Source organism: Mustelus asterias, chromosome 12, assembly GCF_964213995.1.
Source record: "Mustelus asterias chromosome 12, sMusAst1.hap1.1, whole genome shotgun sequence".
Taxonomy (NCBI): domain Eukaryota; kingdom Metazoa; phylum Chordata; class Chondrichthyes; order Carcharhiniformes; family Triakidae; genus Mustelus; species Mustelus asterias.
In genome coordinates, this window is record NC_135812.1 from 18,792,149 (window position 1) to 18,810,408 (window position 18,260).

Here is an 18,260-nt window from a genome sequence, read left to right on the forward strand (position 1 = left end):
TTTAATGCAATAAGGCTGCAAAGGCTGTGCAGCTCAAGTGAGCCAATGGGAAGGTGGATGAAATAACAGTTAAGATGTAGTGCTTCTAGACAGGATTATTTCAACTTTGCATACAAAACTTTTTAAACATGTATTATTCATTAGCCAGTCACACGTGCGTTAATTTTCTATTTCAGATACTGACTGAGCTATATGCTGCCAGCATTTTGTCTTTTAAATTTCATTAACACTCCATATAGCCAAAAAAAGAAATTCGTCCTCCAAAATAAAAATTTATTAATTTTGTAACAAGAACATTGTACTTCATACAACAGTGCATTACTTCACATTAAGCAACTTAGCACACTTGCAATAAAAAAAATTGTACAGTGGAACATCCCATAATGCAAAATAGCATACAGTGACAATCTAACATGAAGTGTAGGTAGGACCAGTGACAGAAACTGCAAATTGTCAAGTGGACTGATTAAGCCTCACAAAGGTAAGTCATGAAGTGAAAACTACAGCCTGCACAACAGAGCCTGTGGAACAAAATAAAATTGTCAAGTGCTCCTACTTGATTCATCCTAAATGTTTTGTTCAGCTTTATCTGAAGGCACGGTCATGACTTGTGCCAAAACAAATATTCTGTGCTATGATAGTCTTGAAAGGTGGTGCCATAAGGCTGAAGATAATGTACTAGATTTTAAAAAGCTAAGTAGTAGTACTCGTACTACCGTATTACAAAAACAAGACTTAAAAATGAAGTTGTATCCATACAGCACATGCAGTCACATAATTTACATTTTCGTATGAACAAACAATGGTGTAAAAATCAGTTTCACAAGTATGAACCAAATGTGAAAACTGAATGCCAAGGCAATAGACGGCACGCACACAGTCTGTACGGTACAGCTATAAGTTAAGAAAATGTACAGCTCAAATATTCACAATGTAAACAATATAATAACCACATTTTAAAAAGACCACATATAATTGCTTTATATAAAAATGCCCTTTAAAAGTTGTTGAACTGCAGTGGTTTGAAAAACAAATTCCAATAGCAGGCTCCAGACTCTCGACATCTGTATTCAAACTCTGAGCATCAATGTGCTGTCTGATCCTCTTAGATAATTTCACATCATGTTCCAGACAAAATTCATTTGGTTATCAGTCTTAATATCCTCCTTTAATTTACAATGGAAGCCATAATTAGACAAAAATGGATATACAGCAGTACTAGGAGCTTGTAAAGATAGCAGTATTTTTTAAAAAGTCAGTAAAAATTGTGGACACCCCGCTCACTTTGCTATGCTTTGAAAGCTGTGATTAATTGCATAATTTCAGGTTAGGACAGGACAGGCAGGAATCTTGATCAGGAATCTTTGAAATCAAACACATTCAACAACAGCCCAGTAGTCTAAATGATTGTGCAAACCCATCCTAACTGGCTGAATGTGCTTCAGGTTGCTATGATGCGAGTTGAGTTTGGTACTGAGATGAGGCACCAGATGAAATGTGACTGCCAGCAAAATAGTGACAAAAGGAAGTGTATAGTCAAACTGCTCTGTTTGAATGGTCACTTGATCATAAAAAATGTACTGAAGGAAAGGGAACATTTTGCATATCCAAAATAAAGCATGCAATGTAGATTTCCAAAAAGACAAATGTGGATCTCGTAGACAGAAAGAGAATAATACTAATTATAGTTGGAACCCAAAATTTCATTCCATTTGCCCTTTTATCATGACTTAAATTTCACTTTTAATGAATGTTTCAAATACCTTGTGGTTTTAGACATCACAACTTTTTCCATAATTATTTCGAAGTGATTGAGATTGGTTGAATCTTTTATAATGATGTTTCTGCTTATTGTTTTACGTCAGTTACATTGCATTTTAATTATTTTGTTAAAAAGATACACATATCCAGGATATCCCAGCTAAACCCAAGACCACATGGCTCTGTAAAATGTTATTCTGTAATAGTGTGTGTGTTGCTCAAAATTAGATAACAATTTAATGTACGGAATATGAGCAGTGCTTACAGCTTTTATTACACCAAGTATAATTGTGCAATTTTTAGAGGTGGTACAGAACATCAACAAGACTAGATGAGAATGCAGGAAAACAGTCGTATTTGCAAACTATGTACATGGGAGAAAATTATTACAAAGATACTACCAATATTCTCAACATATTTTCCACAAGTTTCCAGTACAACTTCTAGCTTAGGTACTGCAGTATTATCAGATGGAGCAATATAAATTATTCCCAGTAGTACGAGTGTTTATTGATCAAAGGAAAATGCTGACGTTCCTATTGCTGTAACCAAATTGAAGTAAAAATAGATGATATATTTCAATTAAAATAGTTCCAGTTTAAAATAAGAATTGTTGGCCTTATCAAATGTACTCTCAATCAGGGGGGTTAGTGGAGAAATGTTGAATATTATACATGTAACAGGAGTAAAGACAGTAAATTTAGATTCACCCATTTAACAAAATACAAAAACCCATACCAGAGATTTATGAAACTAAAAAAAAAAATCACAAATTTTCTTTCTTTAAAGGAGAAATCACATTCAAAAGTGATTTCCTATTTAGGTTGGTTACACAGGATGAATTTATGTCCTTCCAATGGGACCAACAGATGGCACTTTAGGGGTAGAATACACAAAAGGATATAAAGAAAAGGCAGAGAACAGTTATTACAAGGATTCCCCTTTAAGCTGATGTGGAAGGTCTTATCAAAAGCCCACTGCAGTGTTCAAGTAATAATTCACATTAACCCTGAATGCAGACCACCTTAAAAGGAACACACAAACTAACACAAAAACAATTTGTAAACCCATTTCGTAGTGATGGAAAATGAGGGGAGTTCAGCAGGTCAAAAATATTGCAGCTAACAGTCTCTGTATAGCCCTGCTAAGAGAGTTGATCTCAATTTTACTGTAAGCCAGCTTGGGGATGATTAAGGAATAGTGCAATCTAGATTTTGTTGTGCACTGCGTTTCACTATAACACATGGAATATATTCCAAGGGCTCAACAGCCATTTTCACAAGACTACATAAGAGTAGTTTTGAGGGGGGGGGGGGGGAGAGAGAGGGAGAGAAAGAGAAAGAGAAACCCAGAATTGCATCGGTAAAGGTGGTGATGGAATAAAATCGTAATGGTCAGTATTTTCTGTTAGCAGGAGGATTAGATTAAGTACATAACGTTCAGTAGGAAAGAATGTTACTTTAAAGCAAAAAGTGACATCGCATTTGTAAAAAAAGTACAGAACTTATCACACACAGAACTTATCACATGGAACAGTTTTTCCCTGATTTCGATTAGAGGTATGTTAAACAGACTGGTTGATTTAACTGCAAGCGTGTTCAGTGTTAGCTGGTGTGCTCTTTTAAATAAGATCTTGTAATTAAAGGGTTTGGTTTCACACAATTTTAAGTCAAAATCAACTACAGAAATAAAGCAAGGAGTCTAAGGTCTATATGTGGTCATTGAGAAAATAAAACCCACAGTTAACAATATATAGAAAACAAATTGTAAAGTGCATGTTCCTTTGAAAAACACCTGCCTCTCATAGGGAAGCCTCGCTTTGGGCTTAGGGTCACATGGTATTATATAAAGGATTGGTTGTGCGTTTTTTCTCAATTGCTGTTTTTAATCGCTTTAGCGGATGATTTCTATGATGCTGCTGTCGGGGTGTTATAGCTGTCAGTGGGGTGGGACAGGGTGCGTCTGTGTCAGAAGGGTAGGAAGGCTTTATCTGTGGAAGATTCTCTTCTGTACTTGCCAATGGATCCTCTTGGGCTGACTCAACTGCTTTGGCATATTGCATTAAAGGCTTCTCTACAGGCTTGCTTTGTACAATACTTTTTGACGCTTTAAGCTGCTCTGCAGAACACATTGTGGGCTGAGGATCTTGCTGGAGAATAGAGATGGAAATACATTTCTTTTTGCTGGGCTCATCTTCCACAGCACATTCAGTGCTGTATTCACTTGGACTTTCCATGGTCCATGGTGTGCCTTGGTTAGAGTCTGAAAATGCTTGGCAAGTCTCAGAACTATTCAAGCTGTTTCTAACTAAATCATCCCTTGAAAGCTCCAGGTAACCCAGTTTAGCAATAGATGCTGAACGTTTCATCTGTGATGGAGTTGTGAGGCCTGCCTGCCTTATCTTAGCTTCTATTTCCTTTGATCGTTGATTACTAATTCCCAGGGTACTACTAAGATAATTTATGGTGTCATTGCTGGAGCCATGGCTAAGATCATGATCAAGATTTGAAAAATTTAGTATCGCCTGCATTTCTCTGATACTTTCATCAAATCTGCTGAAACTCAACTCTAAATCCTCATGATCCAGCAGAGTAATGTAACCACCTTCTGCTCCTTGCAAAGACCTCATTTTGGTGTCAGCTTCCTGAAGCCCCAAATGTTGCTTACCAAGAATTTCTGCATCAGTATCTGTACTTGACTCTGTGACACCTTCCAGGTGCAGTACGTGTGTCTGACAGTCCAAGTCTTTTAATGGCAAACGTTTTGCATCACTAACAAACAAAGCAATTTCATACTCCGAGAAGCTGTCAACATCTTCTGAAGGACTACAAGGTTTGAAGGTCTTTTCTTCAATTTCTTTGTTGTGGATTTGGGCCAAACCTACAACATCCAATAATGGTAATAATTGAGGGTGGCATGGATTACCAGAGGTTTCTATTATTTCCAGATCATCTGCAGTCTGGATGATGGCCTGATCTTCATTTCCTGGAGATTCATCTTCAATGATGATCTTTTCTTCCACTGTCAAGGAAAGGGTATCATTGTTTTCTTGCGATGTTGGTGGTTTAAATACATGAGTGTATTCAATTATCTCAATTTTCTTTGGAAGCTGGGTATACGAATCCGGTACTTCGGGGGCTTCAAAAGAATGGATGTTCCTATGTTCCACAGTGCTCAAAGAGCCAGGTTCAGCTTGTTCCACTTGCAGTCTTGGTTCTAACGGATGCTCTATCTCACACAACTGTGAGTCTAAGACTGGTTCTTGATTAGGAGATACATTAAGCTCAAATAACAAACATTGGTCGTCAGCAATCCTTTCTCCTCCTTTCTCCTCGAGTAACGATTCAGGAGAGACAGCCTGACTCTTGTTTATCACCACAAATTCACCAGCTGTAGCTCCATCAATTTTGGAATTTTTACGGATTGGTAACATTACTGATGGTTGATGCTCTTGCTCTTGTTTCATTCGTTCTTCAAACTCCTGAGTTGCACGTTTTACTGAGCCAGGACACCATTTTGGCACCTGTTCGTGACTTATACTTTCATCTGGTATACTCTCTTTAATGGCTGTCTCCTGGCATCCCTCATAGCTCTTGGCTGTTAAATGCACCTGAAGACCTGCACTGTCCTTGGCGTCAAACAAATCAGTGGCTTTTTTGTAATTGTTTTCAGCATCTGAAGAGTTGTTTGCAGAAAGGTTTTTTACAGTGTTACCATTTTCAGAAAGCCAATGGAAATCTGCTGGTAGTTCATGAACTGTATTCCTCTTTGGTGTTTGGGTCTGGTTAGTGGCAACATTTTCCATCTTGCTTTGGCACAAGGCTGAACTCTGGCTGGACTCTATTCCTGTCACTATTTCTTTCACAGAAATAACATTTAATGACTGAGACCTTGTTAAGGAAGACTTCTTGCTGGATGATTTTGAAATCAGATTTTCCTGAGGAAAACAGAATACAACATGAGCACAACCATATAGCTTTTACACGATCTCCGCATAAGTGAGCAAACCCCATCCCGAAGTAAACACTTTTGATTATAAACACAGAGGAGTAATTTTAAAAGAACTTTACACTTTATATAACTAACATGCGCGCACACACAAATTACATCAGGGGTTCCCAAACTGAGGTCCACAGGAGCCTCCCATGGAGTCCATGACAAGACAGACACATTTGAAAAAGGGTTGTTGTCCAATCAGAGGCGGCTCCTTCAGCAGCTAGCCTCTGATTGGGTGACCATGGAAGGAGGAGCAATGGGAAGAGAGGACCTCAGAATGGAATGCAGAGCATGGGATGGGGTGGTGGTGTCTAGAGTGTCTGAGTGCATGAGAGAAAAAGAGTGGGGATGAGCTTATGAGGGGGGAGGCAAGTGTGTGTATGAGAGAAGAGAACAAGAGTGCGTACACAAGGGAGGGAGAAGGAGACAGGTATGTCAGAGAGAGGGAGATGCGTATGTGAAAGAGAGAGAGAGGAGAGGAGAGGAGTGACAGAGGGGGAAAAAAAGAGATGTGTGGGGAGAGAGGTGTGTGTCTGATAGGAGGAGTATCAGCTTTCCTGCATCATTTCTCCTATTAAAAATGACAAAAATGTATGACAAAATATAAAAGGAGAACTTCTTAATCACCAATTATCCACTTCTAAGGGGGTTAACGTGAGGGGATCATGTAGCTGGTGAATGTATTTGTGGTTGTGTGCCTCTTCCCCATTCCTAATATATACATAGAGAAAGTAGAAAAGACTTGTTTATATTTGGTTTCTGTGCTCACACCTACTTTGTGGCACAAAAGGGACGTCAACATGGAGATGTTTGGGGTTCCCTGATGCACTTGGGAGACCAATAAGGATTCCACGGCTCAAAGTTTGAGAAATCCTGAATTACATAAGTATTTTGTATTTCATCAGTATTTAAGTAAAACATTCATGTGCATCTTGAAATTTCAAATTCTCTATCGCATTGCTCCACCCAATAACATTATAAACCTCATCCCAAATGGAAGGAAAGCACTCTTTCCCAAGAACTCGGAGTTGAATTGATCAGTGCCAAAACACACAAAATTAATTCAATGGGAACAATAGTACAATACTATATATGAATAAGTCTATTAATTTATTTTTGATGGCCATATTTGTGTGCCCAGGGCAAGATATACAAGTACTATCGTATGGAGCAGCTTTCCATAGTTGCCATCCACTAGCAACATGAAGCATTCTAAGGAATACTGTGGAAGACAGCCTTTAGCAGAAATAGTTCTTTGTTCACCATTTCCAACATGGTTCAACTCCAACCTGACAAAGTTCCTGCCAACTGCAGCAATGTTTTATTTCTCATGTCCGAAGTTCTGGCAACAGTGTTAAACATGGACCATTTTATCCTCTGGGTTTACAATCAATAGGAGCTAGATTGTACATGACTTAAATTAATTTCACACATATGGCAGAGAGAGAGAGAGAGATTTGCAATCTATCAGACTAGGATGGATTCAAACCCCAATTCTTGGAAATAGAATGACAATGCGCCAGCCCAACATAGATCTCCAACATATTTGGCAACTAACCATACTGGAAAGAGAACTAAGTCAGAACAATAACATAATGGAAGACAGATGCAATTTGAACAAAACTGATAATGCTTAAGAACATAGTTCATAGAAATTAAATATATTTTCTTGAAATAATTAGCATCGCAAGCTGAAATACTGTAAAGTTGTACAGCACATTTTGCTCAGTTCATCAGTAATTATTTTTGATGGTTTGAATTGACAAAAACTGCAGTGTTTTTACCTTATTAGATTTTGTATCATCATTCATACATTGGTCTCTTGCGTGAGCCACTTTATCCAATGAAATCTGCTCCTGACCATTTGCAACCTGCTGTTCTTTCCCAAGGGTTTCTTGTGCAGTCACCTTAGTGACAGGGCATTTCCCCCCACCAAGCTCCTCAGTTTTTGTGTGTGATTGGCCTCGGGCCCCATTCTCCTGTGAAAGTCCAATGAATTTTTCTCTGGCACTGAAGAAGTCAATTCGATCAATACTTAAGTCGCTAATTCCAGCATCTACATTTGATGATGAAACTGGAGAAACCAGTTCCTGTGAAGCTTTATGATCTTCTAACAGGGGTGCAATTTCAAGTAAAGGCGCTGAAATGTTGTTTGAGTTTGAACTAACATCTTTTTCCGATTCACCTACTTCTAAAGCAGTCAACACCATGGAATGATCAGGTGAAGAGAAAAGTCCATTCAGTGACAAGACTTCTCCTGGTTTGTTAGAGTGGCTGCCTTGGAGAGGAAGAGTATCTGAGCTGCAACCTGCACAACTCTTGGTGATACTACTGGAGGTCACTGACGCAGGCATTGTTGCAGAAGAGATGTTGTTGTGCAAGTCATCGGGGTCGCATTTTAAAGGCATTTCATTCTCTGTAACGAGTCTAAAAGTTGATTCATTTTTATCCTCATGGACTCCAGGTAAAAATGTATCTAGGACATCCGAGAATTGAGACTGACATAGATGTTCAGCAAGTGGATCAGTTGGCATTTCTGTAGTGGAAGTACTGTCCCTTCTGTTTAAGTCAACAGTAGATTTATTAATACGCTCACGGTGATCAGAAAGGTCACTGTCAGAGTGCGATCGCCATAGCTTATTGTGCCGCTGCTTGCTGCATTGAAAAAAGAAAAAAAAGAGGAATAGTTTAAACAAAAGTCATTCTGTCAAAGCAAAATATTTCAGGCATAACACAACATATGGTTATATAGTGCCCAATCACAGAAACATACCTCAAACATTCCACCCAAATTAGTTTTCAGATGCAATCAGTGTTATCGTAAGTACAGCAGTCACTTCTTTCCCCGGCAATATCTAACCAATAGCCTCTTAAAAATGTCCCAAAACACAAACTACAATAATTACTTTGAAATGTCAAGACTCTTGTTGCTTAAACACAGCTTCCATTTTGGACACAAAATTCCTCAAATACAAAAAAAGTACCTCTTGATTTATTTTTAGTAGGGTGAGGTAGGAATGCTCAGGATTACTAACAACTATCTGAATATGCAGAGAGGGAGAATCAGTTTAACTTTCATCACGACCAATATTGCAGCACTCCTCTTGAACTGCACTGAAGTGGCAGTATAGATTATGCACTCAAATCTTAGAGAAGCTTGTGCCTAATCTTCTAATTCAGAATAAGGTGAGTTCAAGCCAAATTGACAAGAAAAATAGTTCCAAGAATCCAAAGTGTAAATAAATCTGATCTGAAACTTTTGTTGTGTGGGTAAAATCACCTGCAGCAGCTAGACAGGCTAATTCTGATGTCAGATTTGCAAAATCCATATAATTCTTTTCCTCTATTGCTCCCCATCATAGCTGGAGGCCCTTTGGGATAATTCTGGTAACTGACAAGTGGGGTTGGCATGATTGATAAGATAGTAAATTTAATTGGTTCAAAGTGAGAAAACCAAACAGGCAACTCAAAATCATTAGGTTTATTTGCCAAATGAAAAAAAAACTCAATCTATTTTTGCAGGAACGGGAACAATCTTTTGATTAGCCATTAAAAAATTCTGCAAGATGAAAAGAGACTAGTTTATAACACAAGCCTCATTAGAAGGCTGATATAATCCAAAGCATTTCTAACGCACTACTAAGCGCTGACTTCTTTACTGAATACCTGTTGATGCAAAGAAAATAAAGCAACCAGATCATCCACATAAGTCCCGCATCTGTAGATGGAAAGATGTAAATAGATTATATTAACCCCAAAACAAACTGGTTTTTGGGCACACTTTATGTTGCTTTCGTAAAGAATATCTTAAGTAGTTACTGTAGTCATACAAAAGAGACTACCTTCATGTGTAAACACTCAAGCCATCAGTATTAATGTGGACGATGGAAAACATGAAAAATGATATGCTGCTACTGCTGGACCACCAAGAGTTCAAAAAGGTAGTTAGTGACATGGTGCCAGCAGCTCCCACCTCCCTTTCATTGCCGGGTTTCCCCATGCCACAACAGTGTCCAAAATGCACTTTAGGAACCCAGTTTAAATAAGTTAATTAAGTGTCTTGCCTTTCTATGCCAAAACTGACTCCCTACCATCTGTCACTTGAAAAAAAGCAAAGGGTGCATACACAAAAGCTGGATTTTCCAGCTCTTCCTGCTGGTGGGACCTTCGGGTCCTGTAGAAGGCAATCACCCTCATGGTGGGTTCCCTGGCTGCGGGGCAGGCAAGCAACACAAATGGTCGTCAGAAGATCCCACCAACAACCATTGGTGAGCCACCTCTGCCACCAGAAAACCTGCCACAGGGGATGGGTGCAGAAAATCCGGCCACAGTGTTGGGGATGCTTTCTTATATTTAATTCTAAGCACTGTCCTCTACCATTCCACAGCCTCTCGTCTGTCATGGGGGATTAATAGAGGGCAAGTGTTCAGAGAGGGGAATATGGCAAGGTTATTATAAGCAGCCAATATCTCAAACTTTCAAGAACACAAACCCTGTGATGCACCCACTGGCTTTTAATAGTGGATGCTGTAATTCTAGTGTATACTAGCAAGGAATGCTGGGCAGGAAACAAATTAAAATCCTGCATATATTGTTAAAAATGCATCCATTAAAAAGCTAAACATATTGCTCAAAAATATCAAGTTTTTTTGCTGTTTGATAGCTCTTCAACTGTTGTTGCCACAGTTTCAACTAAGTTGCATTAAAAACCTAAATGACTAAAATCGCAACTTCCTAATTAACATATTTGTTTGAACAAACTACAGCCCTGCTCAATGAAGTACTTGCATAAAAGTAGGTTGTTTGTGTTAGTATCATCTTTCCTGTTATACAATTGTGACTATTTTGAGATGTGAAATGATATTTATGTGATGGGAACAAGTGAATTCAAATACTCAGCAGGGAAACAAAGTTCAGTGGTTTGTAATCCAATATGTTAAACACAAGCTTTCCTTGTGATGATACAACGTAATCAAAATTCTTTTGTAATGAAACATTATACACAAATAAAAACAACTCAACAACAAACCAAAACAATCTTTTGGACGACTCTCATGTAGTTAGAAAACCCAGCCGAAAACTCAAAGAAATGGAAGCAGTGGAAATACAAATACAAAACGTTAATGAGAAATGGTAGCTCAGCATGTGCTGGCCTTGGAAAGGGTCCAAAGGAGGTTCATAAGAATGATCCCTGGAATGAAGAGCTTGTCGTATGAGGAAAAGTTGAGGACTCTGGGTCTGTATTTGTTGGACTTTAGAAGGATGAGGGGGGGATCTTATTGAAACTTACAGATTACTGCGAGGCCTGGATAGAATGGAGAGGATATTTCCACTAGTAGGAAAAACTAGAACCAGAGGGCATAAACTCAGGCTAAAGGGACGATCCTTTAAAATAGAGATGAGGAGGAATTTCTTCAGCCAGGTATGGTGGGAAGGTCTTATGAGGAAAGGCTGAGGGACTTGATGTTGTTTTTGTTAGAGAGAAGGTGGTTAAGAGGTAACTTAATAGAGGCATACAAGATGATCAGAGGATTAGATAGGGTGGATAGTGAGAGCCTTTTTCCTCGGATGGTGATAGCTAGCACAAGGGGACATAGCTTTAAATTGAGGGGTGATAGATATAGGACAGATGTCAGAGATAGGTTCTTCACTCAGAGAGTAGCAAGGGCGTGGAATGCCCTGCCTGCAGCAGTAGTGGACTCGCCAACATTAAGGGCATTTAAATGGTCATTGGATAAACATATGGATGATATTGGAATATTGTATGTTAGATGGGCTTTAGATTGGTTTCCCAGGTCAGCGCAACATCGAGGGCCGAAGGGCCTGTACTGCGCTGTAATGTTCTATATGTTCTATTAGAGAGTGGTGAACCTGTGGAACTCTTTGCTGCAGAAGGCTGTGGAGGCCAGTCATTGAGTGTCTTTAAGACAGAGATAGGTAGGTTTTTGATTAATAAGGGGATTAGGGGTTATGGGGAAAAGGCACGAGAATGGGGACAACCATGATTGAATGGCGAAGCAGACTCAATGGGTCGAGTGGCCTAATTCTGCTCCTATGTCTTATGGTCTTATAGCAAGCTAGATCATTGTTCTGATCCATGTATAAAAGCAATTAAGAGAATTCCTTCTTCCATCTAAACCTACATCTAGCTTGATTCGCGAAACAGAAACTGAATTTGAGTCCAAACTCTCTTCTATGCCAGTGTGCATTGGTGAAGCAGTCTTCAGCATCAGGAATTAAACTTCTTTGTTTTTTTCCATCTCTCAAAACACCTCAAAATTTAACCTTTGAATTGCACTTTCAGCTACCTCTCTTTCTACTACCAGCTTGTTCATTATTCTTTATCTCATGGTTTTTTTGTGTGAAGCATGTTGGGATGCTCAACATTAAATACATCAAATAAATGCATGTTGCTGATTTTTAAAAAATTGATATTCCAAACAAGCTGGTATCAATTGAACCCACATGATAGAAAATGTATTTGTTGAAGACCAAGAAACATTTATTCACAGTCAAAATGAAACTCAAACTTTCCTTAGTTTCTAATTAAATTCTCAAGCTTTTCTTTTATCCATTCATTCTTTTCCCTATATTGACCATGAGTGTTCAACCTGGCAACAGTTTAACTCAGCCTGGAATATATTCATTGACCCAGTCTCCATTGTTCTGTGTGGAAGAAAATTCCAAAGACTAATAACCCTTTGAGAGAAGAAAATCCTTATCTTTTTAAATAGATGATGTCATCTCATGGCGCCGCAAACCCCAAGGGTTGGGGTGCACTGATGGCGGGACTGGAGAATCCCACTAGCGTGAACGGCCAGAGAATTCCAGCCTATATGTTTCAATAAGATCACTTCTCATTCTTCTAAACTCCAATTGGTATTGGTCCAATCTGCTCAACTTTTCCTTATGACAATCTCTTTATACCAGGAATCTGCCTAATGAATCTTTTTCTGAACTGCTTCCCAAATAAATATATCCTTCCTCAAGACAGGAGACCAAAACTTTATTTACACAGTACTCCAGGTGGGGTCTCACCAATGTCTGTATAGTAGTAAAGTATCCCTACTTTAATACTCCATCCCCCTTGCAATGAAGGCCAGCATTCAATTTGTCTTCCTAATTACTTGCTCATGTACAAGGACATCCAGATCCCTCTATCACAACATTCTGCAGTCTTTCTCCATTTATATAATATGCTTTTCTATTCTTCCTGCCATAGTGGACAACTTCGCATTTTCTTACACTATACTCTTGTCTGCCATTTTTTTGATAACTCCTTTAACCCATCTATTGTATTGTTGCTAACTCTGTGTCTTCTACACTACTTGTTTTCCTACATACCTTTGTATCATTAGCAAATTTGGCTGTAATACAGTTGGCTCCTTCATCCAAATCAATAAATGGAAGTTCCAGCACTGATCCCTGCGACACTCCACTATAGTTACAGTTTGCCAAGCTGAAAATGACCCATTTATCTCAACTCTTAGTTTCCTGTTAGCTAGCCAATCCTTTATCCATGCTAATACATCAATCCCAATACCATCTGTTTTGTATAACCTAACATCCCAAATTGTTTTGGCAACTCCTGACATATTATGTGACACCTTTTTGCACTTCATATTGTTTCTAGTACAAGTTCAGCCGGGTATAATTGTATTATTATGCTATTATTTTTAGCATACCTATTACCTTGTATTATTTAACAAGATGTCACAATGCTACAGTAGTTCACAGGGATAATTGCTATTCTATAATACAAATAAGCCAACAGAAATGCCATTTACTGTTTTGGAAAAACAAGACTTTTTTTAGTTGTTAACGCAGCAAGTGATCAGCAGAATACTATGAATCATAGGATCATAGAATCATAGAAACCCTACAGTGCAGAAGGAGGCCATTCGGCCCATCGAGTCTGCACCGACCACAATCCCACCCCACATATTTACCTGCTAATCTCTCTAACCTACGCATCCCAGGACTCTAAGGGGCAATTTTTAACCTGGCCAATCTTATAGTTTCTCTGTTAATAAGGGAGCTATAAATAATGTTCACTCAAAATGAAAATTTGCATTTATTCTCAAAAAGCAGTAACCCTAAATATTCTATTTCAACAATAACTGACCATAATTAAGGTATGAAACAATATCGAGCACAAGTTAAAATTTACAGTTTATAATGCAGATCTCAAGACCACAAGTTCACTACTTGTATTATAGATGGAAGCTGGTCTTTTAATCATAAGATATAAAGAATGACTTAGCCTGGGCATGCTGCGAGCTAAAAATTAGACCTGCAAATCTTCAATTTGATTGCTTGTGATGATATTTAGTTATTAGTTTTCCCAATTCAAGCAACCATTCTGTCAACTTGACCCTTTGGTTGGGATATTAAATCATTCTAAATTTAACACTATGAGAATACATAGAATACACCCCAAGATAGGTGACCAATTTGTTAGTTGATGGGAACGTTCTGACAACTTTTGGACTGACTAGAGTTTCATGTGAAGAAGATTGAGTTTAGAAAACGGAATGCAATGCAGTATCATTTTTGGTAGTCATAAAATACAACTTCCGCATGTTAATAAAAAGTGCTTAAACTGCCAAGCATTGAATTTATACCATATGCTTCAGTTTATAAAAAGTACAGACATTTCCTGTTCTGTTGGCACAAAAAACATAAACTGTGAACACAAGACACAATAACACAAAGTAGAATTAGAGAACATTGAACTGCAAGACAGTTTCTCCTATGTTATTTTTCTAAGCTTTCACTGTGGTTAGCCTCACAGCACCAGGGACCTGGGTTCAATTCCCGGCTTGGGTCACTGCCTGTGAGGAGTCTGCATGTTCTCCCCGTGTCTGTGTAGGTTTTCTCCAGGTGGTCTGGTTTCCTCCCACAGTCCGAAAGGCATGCTGGTTAGGTGCATTGGTCATGCTAAATTCTCCCTCAGTGTACCCGAATAGGCGCCAGAGTGTGGTGACTAGGGGATTTTCGCAGTAACTTCACTGCAGTGTTAACATAGGTCCACTTGTGACACTAATAGTTAAACTTTTAAAAACTTTAAAGGAAAATTTGGACTACCGTTTCCTCATTAAACTCCACCTATTTTTTTCCAGCCATAATATGTAAAAGGTTAAAGTATTGGTAGTAGGAAGTTAACTCAATTAACATATTTTCAAGTAGTTCAATAACTATCCTTGGATATACTAATGTAGCATATTATTGGCTTGGAAATAATACAAATTCATTTACATCGCGTTTCATTTACCTAAAAATGAATTAGGGTGAAAACCTGTATGAACTCTTCATCAGAATTTGTCCTGAGACGAGAATTCAATAGTCCATTGTGTGAGTCAGCGACACGCACACAAGCTAATCAGGAAAGATATGATGAAACCAGTTCAATGAGCATGGATCACTATTCTCAGATCCCAATAAATGCTGCAAAGCCTACAATGTCAACACCAACATATCTCATTTGTTACAAAATTTGTGAGCCACTGCAAAAGCATTTGGTTTGTCTTCAGCGGCAGACAGACAGTTCAAAAATGTGCTTTACCACTAGGCTTACTTAGTACATTGATACAAAACATATAGTAGCAAAGAGGGTGATGATGGTAGGGGTTATGTTTTGTGCAACAGTAAATCCAACCTATTGCATTACATCCATTATACTAAACATGTGACATGATGGAATACTGATAGCAGCAACATGTCTATTTCAAGCTACACTTTTCCAAGCATAACCCAAGCTTCTAAGAACTGAATCTAGCAGCTTTGGTGTACTTCCACATGATGTTTTTAATTCAAGCTGACACATATGGTATTTCCTACTGCCATCTTTAAACTGGCTTACAACACCCCAAAAGAGGTCAGCATGATACCTATTAAATTACATTAGTCCGAGCCCAAATTACTGCTATAACTAAGGTTTCAAAGTTGATTATATTTAATGTTTAGTCAGGTTAATTAAAACAGGGAGACACAAAGACAATTTTGAGGCATTACAAAGTAAATCATTATATCGGTGGTAACAATGCTCATGCTGATTTAATAAACATGAAAGACACGAGAAAAATATGAAGTGGATAGAGGTAAAGTGTTTGGTTCAAATAATCCATACACAAATTAGGACAAGTATTCAGGAATGTGTGTTTACAGGGCGGTTGGGGGGGGCGCAGAAAATTTCAGACAAGCCAAATAAATGCGAAAGCTAATTTTCTTTTGCTACGAGACTATTGTTAAAGTAAATTGGGTGCAGTGTGAATGAAGAAAATGGGTCCAGGGAGCACATTAATTCTAAATAAACCAAAGTCAAACTTTCTCCATCTCACTGGTTAGAACCATTCTTCATAGAAGACCTTACACACCAGCTTCATGTTCCACTACATAAAGTTTTTCCATTTAAAATACAAATGGTTAATTATACCATATTCAGCTAGTAACAGAAAGCCTGCGTGCTTTAATCATCGAGGTCTTGGGTAGAAGATCACTAACCACATAATTGAATAGTCTTTTTTACATTATATTTTCCACAAATAAAACAAAAATACAAGAACACGTTGAGTACTGCAGGGCACAATGAGAATGGATGCCGAGTTCATGGAACTTGCCCCTATTTGTGGTTTGTTCCAAAGGAATTTAATAATTATTATCTTGTATTGCTATTTCCAGATAGGTCATTCCAATGAAACCAGTTAGAATGGGAGACCCTGGTTCAAATCATAATTTGGTTTGACATTTCCACTCGCAGGGAGTTGGTAATCTCACACCTAGTTTGTCTGGTTGAGGACCATGCAGACACAAGGTGTGCAGCTGACTACGAGAGAGGGAAAATTGGCAGTGGCTCTACCTTGGATTGCACTGCAGGACCTGGTTCTAGAGCATCATCTGTGGAAGTCGTGGAGATGTACATGGCTGCCCTGCCTGCCGTTCTATCAGACCCAATCCAGTGTGTGTGTGTGCCAGGAGGTAAATAGAGGAAAGAAAATGTGAATCAAGAAAGTAAAGACAGACAAGACATATCACACATCTGATATTGTAAATTAAGGCTAACTGAAAAAGAATGATCGAAGATGATGCACCCACCTAGCTAGCAAGATACCCTGGTACTCTTCCAGTTGTCGCATGAAGCTGATGTTAGGCTTTGTAACTGTCCGTTTCTCCTTCACAAAACTGTAAGCTTTGTCCAAGTTCCAGCCGTATTCTTTCATTGCATATGCAATTACTGTGGACGCAGACCTGCTGATGCCCATTTTACAGTGAACAAGACATTTGGAACCATTTTTTCTGACGGAAAAAGAAATATATGTTCAGAATCAAAATTTTCTAAAGTTAAGGTGGTAGCTTGAGATGGCGAGTCTTAGGAACATGGTATTGATGGTAAGTGTTCAAAACTTAAACTTGCCAATTTATGCAAAAAATCTCCATCCTGTACAACAATGGGAATTTATCAGTAAACCCAAACATGTTCCATACTTTCAGCTTTACACAATTAAAGCTGGTTTAGAAGCAGGCATACTTTTAATTTGGTGTACTATTTTTCATAGTATGATGAATTCTACAGTCATTCATATTTAGATTATTTTGATTTATCTTGGAGGTTTGAAATGAAGATTTTTTTTTAAATTTGAATGCACAGACAAGAACTCTGATAAAGATGCATAGCCAGTCACAATTTGCTCCTGACAGTTGCAATTAGTCCAACAGGTCTGGCTAAACATAAATCTTAACATACACAAAACAATTAGTGAGTAGAAATTTGAACTGATTACATGAAACTGATTTGCATTCATCTTTATAAATTAGATTTTAAAATAAAAATCTAGAATGGCTTGCTGTTTACATTGGAAACCAAACATCACTCAAAATTTAGCTCCATCAAATAATGATCTTTTTAATTTCAAGACACAAAGTCCTAAGTTTTGTGCCAAATGGCATGGGTGCTAATGCTTCAAAGAGCTTGAGGAACAACATACATTACAACAACACATGATACTAGATTTTTAAAAGTTTGAGTATTGGAAAGACCCAACTTCTGCTAATATTGCACTTTCCCATTAGGCTTGCATAAGAGATATATAAAAAGTACATCATCTAAATGAATTTAATTGTGTGTTTGTTACTAGAGTATGTATTTGATAATCTGTACAGATTAGCTGCAACTTCCATTGTTCGCTTCATGACAAGAGCATCAAATGATTAAATAATTTCCCTAAATTACAAACCTTTTCACTAGAAATCCATCATTTGGGAACCAGCCAAAATTACAAACTTGGTAGTTTAACACAGATCGTGAGAATTAAGGATGTTAAGTTCACAATTTATGTGGGTAATCTTTGTTTACGCTTCAAAATCGCTCAACATCCAACTTTATGGTTTGTTACTGAAACTACACTATTGGCACCTTTGTGAACACAAATACTCAAAAGTATAGATTAATAGGTAGAAAAGGTCTTGGTACTTTAATATTGGAGTCTGGAACTGCTTATTAATTT

General features: G+C 38.0%; 1 protein-coding gene across 5 annotated transcripts in view; it reads right to left on the bottom strand.

The window, feature by feature from the left end:
- Positions 1 to 255: 255 nt before the first annotated feature.
- The window catches only part of LOC144501293 (protein phosphatase Slingshot homolog 2-like), a 169,854-nt gene continuing 151,849 nt past the window's right edge, over positions 256 to 18,260 (bottom strand). For 4 of the 5 annotated variants that reach the window (XM_078224867.1, XM_078224866.1, XM_078224865.1 and 1 more), the window contains 3 exons: positions 16,852 to 17,052; positions 7,542 to 8,412; positions 3,448 to 5,698 (listed from right to left, as the gene is read on the bottom strand). In XM_078224867.1, the coding sequence (XP_078080993.1) occupies positions 3,593 to 5,698; positions 7,542 to 8,412; positions 16,852 to 17,052 (3,178 nt within the window). In that variant the 3' untranslated portion in view covers positions 3,448 to 3,592. Of the gene's footprint in view, positions 1,167 to 3,447; positions 5,699 to 7,541; positions 8,413 to 16,851; positions 17,053 to 18,260 lie in introns of those variants that run through there. The other variant, XM_078224869.1, reaches the window with a different exon arrangement.